A 7894-nucleotide genomic window follows, 5' to 3' on the forward strand; every position below is an offset into this window, starting at 1 on the left:
CCTGCCTCAGTCTCCCGAGTAGTTAGGATGACAGGTGCCCGCCACCATGCCCGGCTAATTTTTTGTATTTTTAGCGGAGAAGCCATGTTAGCCAGGCTGGTCTCGAACTCCTGACCTCAGGTGATCCACCCACCTTGGCCTCCCAAAGTGCTGGGATTACAGGCGTGAGCCAGCATGCCCAGACTTCCCCTACACTTCTATTGCCCTCCTCTCCCCAGAGTTCAATCACCCCTAGCTCTGACTCCAGGGCTCTCCCTTCCTGGGAAGACTCAAGGATGCAGGAGCCTAAAACTGACCTGATTTCTCAGTAATACCCAACCATTCCCTCTCCTCAGAAGATCCCAGTCCCACCTTCCCACCTCTACCCTTAAAGCGGCAAAGGCAGTATCCAGTTCCCTCAAAAATACTCAGCGGCCAGAGGCTGTAAAATGTGTATTAAATTTCACGGGTATGCACAGTGGAGAAGGCATCCTCATAGAGGCAAAAGTTCCAACCCAGTGACAATGGCAGTGAGTCACCCCAGTCTAGTTTTCAACCATCTAAGACAGGAGCAGCTGGCCATTGCCCCTGGACTGAGATTTCTTCCTCTTTGCTGGTGGGGGGCGGCTGGAACTGATGGGAGACACAGTGGGAGGCTGAGGCCCCTTGGGGGTGTCATTCTGGTTCTGGAAGGCAGCTTTCTTGAAAGGCTGCTCTGGCAACTGCTGCTTCTCAACCCCCTTGGCCCTTCCAAGGGGGTGATGATGGTCCTTAGGTTTCAGGGTGGCCTGAGTCTTGGACGGGGATAACACAGCCGGTGTTTCTGTGTCTGTGCCCTTGGGAGGGGCATTCTGCTTGAGGAAGACAACTTTCTTGGAGGACCGTAATTTAGGTGATCGTTGCTTTAGCTTCCCAGTCACCTTTGACTCCCTGATCCCTTCGGCTTTTCCAGCTGGCTGACTGCTATCCTGGAACCTGGAGGAAGCTTGGGTCTTTCTGACAGAAGGTATAGTGGACAATTCTGAGTCTGCCCCTTTAGAGGTACCATTAGGCTTCTGGAAGGAGGCCTTCTTGGGACGTTGCTGTTTCTGCAGCTGTTGCTTTGTCTTTGCAGCGCCCTTGGCCTTTTTGGCTGGCTGGCTGCTGTTCTCAGACTTGGGGATGACCTGAGGCAAGTCTACATTTGTAGGTGTGGCTGTTTCAGAATTTCCTGGGGTTAAAATTAAACAGATGGTGTCAGAAAATGGGCCTTATCACCGTATTTTATTTTTTTGAGATGGAGCCTCGCTCTGTCGCCCAGGCTGGAGTGCAGTGGCATGATCTCGGCTCACTGCAAGCTCCACCTCCCAGGCTCACGTCATTCTTCTACCTCAGCCTCCGGAGTAGCTGGGACTACAGGCGCCCCCCACCACGCCCATAGAATTTTTTTTATTTTTAGTGGGGACAGGGTTTCACCATGTTAGACAGGATGGTCTCGATCTCCTGACCTCGTGATCCGCCCGCCTCAGCCTCCCAAAGTGTTGGGGTTACAGGCGTGAGCCACCGCGCCCGGCCAATCACCATATTTTAATATTCTCGTATTAAAATATGAGAATTACCATCTCTTGGGCAAGAGCTCCACACAATTAGGTCAGTGCCTAAGAGCAGATTACCGAAATTCCCATTACTAATGTAACTTGGCCTTTACTCAAGTCCTACTTGAACCTTGTATTAAGAGATTACTGCTTATAGGCCAGGTGTGGTGGCTCACACCTGTAATTCCAGCACTTTGGGAGGCCAAGGCAAGTGGATTGCTTGAGGCTAGGCGTTCAAGACCAGCCTAGTGAACATGGTGAAATCGTCTCTACTAAAAATACAAAAATTAGCCAGGGATGGTGGTACCTGTCCACATCTGTAATCCTAGCTACTTGGGAGTCTGAGGCACAAGAATCAGTTGAACCTGGAAGGTGGAGGTTGCAATGAGCTGAGACTGCACCACTGCAGCCCAGCCTGAGCGACAGAGCAAGACACTGTCTCAAAAAAAGAAAAAAATCACTGCCTATCCTTGGGCCAAAAGCTTTTTACAGGAAGCTGCGCCCTCTTGAGGACAGGAAGTAACAAGACGCTGTAAGGAAGAAATGAATTGGTTTTGGGTTTTTTTTTTTTTTTTTGAGACTGAGTCTTGCTCTGTCGCCCCAGCTGGAGTACAGTGGTGTGATCTCGGCTCACTGCAACCTCTGCCTCCTGGGTTCAAGCGATTCTCCTGCCTCAGACTCCTGACAATCATAAGCGTGTGCCACCATGCCTGGCTAAGTTTTGTATTTTTAGTAGAGACGGGGTTTCACCATGTTAACCAGCTGGTCTCGAACTCCTGACCTCGGGTGATTCACCCGCCTCAGCCTCCCTAAGTGCTGGGGTCACAGGCAGGCACAAGCCACCATGCCCGGCCTCACAGGGTCTTCTCAATGAATTTGAAGCACTAGCCTTTATTTTATTTACCTTTTTTTTTTTTTTTTTTGAGGCAGGGTCTCACTGTGTTGCCCAGGCTGGAGTAGAGCGGTGCCATCATAGCTCACTGCAACCTCAAACTCCTGGGGCTCAAGGGATCCTCTTGCCTCAGCCTCAGCTGGAACTACAGACAAAGTCTCCCTTTGTTGCCCAGACAGGTCTCAAACTCGTGGTCTTAAGCGATCCTCCCACCTCAGCCTCCCAAAGTACTTGGATTTACAGGCATGAGCCACCACCATACCTGGCCTATTTATTTTTTAAATCAGAGAAGTTTTTTTCCACACGGATTATGATGAACTGCAGGATAATTAAAATATGTACTTTTTAAGTTATAGCAAATTTTACTATTTCTTTTTTTTGAGACAGAGTTTTGCTCTTGTTGCCCAGGCTGGAAAGCAATAGCATGATCTCAGCTTACTGAAACCTCCACCTCGCAGGTTCAAGCAATTCTCCTGCCTCAGCCTCCTGAGTAGCTGGGACTACAGGCACGCATCACCACACCCAACTAATTATTATATTTTCAGTAGAGATGGGGTTTCACCATGTGGAATTCCTGACCTCAGGTGAGTGCTGGGATTATACGCATGAGCCACCACGCCCAGACAAATTCTACTATTTTTGAAGTAGCTCTTCTCTCCCTCTTGCAATTAAACCCAGGGTTATATCCCAGTAAGCAGCATTCTCAAGGCTGTTTCAGAAAACCCCACCCTTCCCTTGAGATCCAGGCCGGACTCCTCAAGATGGCTGAGAAAACAATCTGCAATGAGTGTGACGGGCTGAGAATTGCTGACAAAGCTCTGTGGAGCTCTGTTCCAACCCAGTGCTGAGAATGCTGGACCAGCAGAGGTACAGTACCAGTAAGTCAACCCTCTGCCAAGAAGGAAAAGAAACCACAACCTTCATTTGGACTGTATTTAGTGCTGAACAATTGCAGCCACTTGGCAGAATAAAGGAAAAGGCCTCCATCCATATGAACACTTTAGCCTATTCACGTGGGGTCCAGCACTCAAAAGTAATTCTAGCTGGAATGAGAGGGTTCTCTCATCCAAGCATGCAAAGGCTGGAGTAAGGGATGCATGAATCTTTCCTTTCCCTTCCCTTCTATCACACCATAAAGGCTCCTGAAAGGTGAAAAGAGCAAAGGTGGTCTGATGAAGGGTAGAAAAAGATCACTTACCTGTCTGGGACTGAGGGATAGAATTGGAGAATTTCTTGAACTTGGCAATGAAGAACCCATCCATATTGTGGGTATGAGGGTAGAAGCGTCGGGCATTACGCAAACTGGGGTGGAAGCGCCTTTCTCGAAAGCGGGTAAAACCTTCCTGGCCAAAGTCTAGGCCTGTGGGCACCAGTCGCACGTTCCTCTTTTTCAGAGCATAGTCTACCACCCACTCATTCTCTTCCACCTGGATGTTGGGGGGAAGATAAACAAGGGAGGAAAAAGCATAGCTGGAGCTGAAGGGAGCTCTAAGGGGCAAAGAGCCCCCCAGCCCAGCCTCCCCTGCTCTGCCATGGCAGAGGTCTCACCATGATAGAACAGGTGCAGTAAACAAGGTAGCCTCCTGTCTTGGAGGTGGCATTGACAGAGTCAATAGCACTCAGAAGCAACTCCTTCTGGAGGTGAGCACAGCGCAGGATGTCCTTCTCATCCTGTCCCAAAAAGAGACCCAAAGGCAGCCTCAGGAGGAGAGGGGAGCCCAGAGCGTGTCCCCATCTCGCTTTCCAGCTCTACGAGACCCAGCCAAGGCGTCTCAGCGGCCACCACTTGACTCCTCACCTTGTTAGTCTTCACGGCTGGGTCCTTGGAGATGACCCCAGTGCCACTGCAGGGAGCATCCAGCAGCACTCGGTCAAAGCCCCCTACCACCTGGGGAAAAGATACAGATGAATCCTATGTCTCTTCCGCAACCAGCAGCGCACTATTTACTAGGGTCAAGTCTGAACACTGAGGTCAGGAAGGGAGGTCAACTGGAGGAAGCCTCAGGAGACACACAGCTGCAGTCTCACCTTGGGGAACTGGCGCCCATCATAGTGACTGATAACGGTGTTGGTGACTCCCAGCCGGTGCAAGTTGCCCACAACACTCTTAAGCCGCTCAGCATTGGCATCATTGGCAAGGATCACACCTGTATTCTTCATCAGCTGGGCTAAAGGGAGGGCAGTAACAGTGCTGATCAGCCAGTTCCACTGCCTCCACACTAGCTCCCACCCTCCTGCTCAGGAATCCACAGGAGAAGTGGTATCACCTCAAGGCAACTTCACTCCCAACAAGCCTGCCTACTCTATAGGCTGATCCACTCTGCACTAGCCCCTGGTGGTCAGCAAGTCTACCAACGTGGTTTTCCCATTTTTACTGAACACCTATCTGGTCCTACATACTAAATTACTTCTTTTAAGTGACAGCAGCTTAATAAAAGTTATGGCTACTGAGTATGTGCTGAATACCGCCAAGGACTTCTAAATGCATCATCTTAACCCTCACAATCCAAGCATAATACAAGGGGAAACCCAAGCGCAATTACCATCCCATTTTACAGATGACAAAAGAGAATCCAGAGTCAGATGTGTAGTAAATGGCACACCTGGCACTGGAACCCAGGCCGACTCCAGAGACTGCTCCTCACCACTCTGCTAGAGCCTGCACATTGTGTTCCGTGAGCACTAGTGAGTCAGCAACCCCATCTACTTTCAAAAGCAAGACAGCCCGATGAATCCCACCTGCCTGCCCATCTCATACCCATGTAGCTGGTCTTTCCTCCAGGGGCACAACACATGTCCAGGATCCGCTCATGTTCCTGGGGTGCCAAGGCCATGACGGGCAGCAGGCTGGAGGCTCCCTGCAGCATGTAGTGCCCAGCCAGGTACTCGGGGGTGGCACCTGTGGAGGACCACCCTGTGACATGCGGTAGGGACAGGGACAGAGGTAGAAGGGCTCTTGGGTGGGGGAGACTTACCAATGGGCACAGAAGAATCATATACCACTAGTCCAGTCTTTGACCACTTGCCCAGGGGATCCAGATTAACCCCACGATTGATTAGAGCCTGAAGAGGGATGAAGATTTTTTTTTTTTTGAGACAGAGTCTCACTCTGTTGCCCAACCTAGAGTGAGGTGGCGCAATCCCGGTTCACAGCGACCTCCACCTCCCGGATTTAAGCGATTCTTTCTCCTGCCTCAGCCTCCTGAGTAGGTGGGACTACAGGCATGTACCACCACACCTGGCTAATTTGTGTATTTTTCATAGAGATGGGGTTTCACCATGTCGGCCAGGCTGGTCTCTAGCTCCTGACCTCAGGTGATCTGCCCGCCTCGGCCTCCCAAAGTGCTGGGATTACAGGTGTGAGCCACAGCGCCTGGTCAGGATGAAGATTTTAATAACCTCATAGGCTACTCTACCCAGAAAACAGATGAAGACATTAAAAACATGGCCCATGGCCCCACAACTCCTAGAGTGCTTACTCCGAATATAGTCATCATGGACTCATTGAGCAGTTTCTCTTTCCCATTCCATCCTATGGTGCCCTTTTTTCTTAACCTCAGGCTCCTAACTCAAGGTCTGAACTTCATCCCAATGGAGCAGGATGCCACCTCCTGTTACTTTATTTCCTGGAAGTGGCATCTGATTTTCTACGAGGCTGACCCCTCCACCATACTAAAAATTTAATGATACTGGTTATAGCACATTACATTACTAGGTTTTCTTCACACCAGGAAATACACAACACATATAACCCAACAACTGACTTTAGAACAGGGGTCGTTAACTTGGGGTCCCTGAACCCTCAGAAATGAGTTTAAAATATTGACTGTGCGTATGTGTCTTTTTTCTGCAGTCAGGAATCCTATTTCCCCAGCTCCTCAATCATCTCCCTCCATTTTCCTTGGGGGCAGCACGCTCGTCCTGAAGTCTCATCATCCTAGTCACAGGGAACAGAGGTTGGAGGGATGAACTTCCCATTCCTCAGAGGTCCTAGGCCCCAGCCTGCCAGAGATATCAGGCCTCTGGGTTTGCCCCTCAGGGTCATGCTTAGGTCCTAAGGCCCCACCCAGTCAGGGTAGCACAGGGCAATCTCTGGAGTTGGCAGAAATCACTTCCCTTCTGAGATGAGCAAGTCTCAAAGGCCACCCCTCACCTGGGCAAGGTCTCGGCGTCGGGTTTTCAAGGTATTGGTCCGGAGGGTGATGGGCCGAGGCACCTCATTAGCTTCTAAGAACTCCACCAGCTGCCAGGCAAGACAGCAGGGAATACGTGAGGATGGCTAAGGAGCTCAGTCAGGGGAGCGGGGCAAGGGGGCTGAACCTCTTCCTTACACAGGGTAAGGAGGCGAGAAAAAAGCAGAGGAGGCATTCTGGCAATCCAGTACCTCAGACAGAGGGAACAGGTCCATGAGCTTGCCAAGCAGGAAGTCTCCATAGGAGTAGTAAGTGGCCAGATCCTTCTTGAGCCGGTTCAGGTATTCAGAACGAGACCGCCCTTCCTCCCGCTGAGCCCCAAAATCACGCAGAATTCCCACAATATCCTGGATCCGCTTGTGAACTCGTTGCAGGTCTGGAGCCTGGGCATGTGGGCCTGTTAAGGAACTGTGTCATGATGTCCTAGGGCCTGGAAATCCCTCTCCCAAGCACCTTCCTCCTAACTCTTCACTCTGTCCTGCAAGGATATCCTGCTCCATCTCCCCCGCAGGGGGCAGCACAAATGGTTCCTCATCCACATTGATCTGCAGGCCCCCATCTGCCTCCTCCTCCTTTGAGGGGCCGGACTCAGGGGTCACTTCCTCCTCGTCCTCCGTCTCCTCTTCACTCCACTGGACCCTAGAAACAGGTCCAAGAACAGAGTGATTCACAGACCAAAACAGACACCTCCTCCTTCCACACAGCTTCCCCACCCTAGCCGCTGCCTATGCTCCATCCCAATAGTTTGGTGAGCTTCCAAAACTCACCCAGCCGCAGCTTCCCGGACCTTCTGCTTCTGAGCAGCTCTTTCAATAGGCAGCAACTGAAGAGACACAAGGGCTGTTAACACAGGCCTGCCCTTCCATCAGCCCTTGTAGCACTTTCTATCTCTGTATCTTATTTTCTCACTAAATAAAAATCCAACACTTGCTCTCAGAAGGAAATAAAGGAGCACAGAAACGAAGATAAGATTGGCACAATATTGATCACTGTTGAAACTAAGTAATGAGGGCATGGTGGTGCACGCCTGTAAATCCCAGCTACTCGGGAAGCTGAGGCAGGAGAACTGCTTGAACCCAGAAGGTGGAGGTTGCAGTGAGCCAAGATCGAGCCACTGCACTCCAGCCTGGGCAACACAACAAGACTCCATCTCAAAAAAAAAAAAAAAACCAAGTAATGAATTAAAGGGTTCATTACATTTTACTTTCTACTATTATGTGTTTTTCACTTTTCCATTAAGAAAAAAAAAAAAAAAA

At 50.3% G+C, this 7894-nt stretch overlaps 1 protein-coding gene across 3 annotated transcripts in view; it reads right to left on the bottom strand.

The window, feature by feature from the left end:
- Positions 1-415: 415 nt before the first annotated feature.
- NOP2 (NOP2 nucleolar protein) overlaps positions 416-7894 on the bottom strand; it is a 16453-nt gene continuing 8974 nt past the window's right edge. For 2 of the 3 annotated variants that reach the window (XM_023232332.2, XM_023232331.2), the window contains exons 6-16: positions 7406-7461; positions 7129-7277; positions 6830-7029; positions 6599-6688; positions 5421-5508; positions 5204-5344; positions 4474-4613; positions 4244-4333; positions 3994-4116; positions 3644-3872; positions 416-1189 (exon numbers count right to left, since the gene is read on the bottom strand). In XM_023232332.2, coding sequence (XP_023088100.2) covers positions 540-1189; positions 3644-3872; positions 3994-4116; positions 4244-4333; positions 4474-4613; positions 5204-5344; positions 5421-5508; positions 6599-6688; positions 6830-7029; positions 7129-7277; positions 7406-7461 — 1956 coding nt within the window. In that variant the 3' untranslated portion in view covers positions 416-539. The remainder of the gene's footprint in view (positions 1190-3643; positions 3873-3993; positions 4117-4243; positions 4334-4473; positions 4614-5203; positions 5345-5420; positions 5509-6598; positions 6689-6829; positions 7030-7128; positions 7278-7405; positions 7462-7894) is intronic. The other variant, XM_023232333.2, reaches the window with a different exon arrangement.

The sequence above is a fragment of the Piliocolobus tephrosceles genome, chromosome 10 (assembly GCF_002776525.5).
Source record: "Piliocolobus tephrosceles isolate RC106 chromosome 10, ASM277652v3, whole genome shotgun sequence".
Lineage (NCBI taxonomy): Eukaryota > Metazoa > Chordata > Mammalia > Primates > Cercopithecidae > Piliocolobus > Piliocolobus tephrosceles.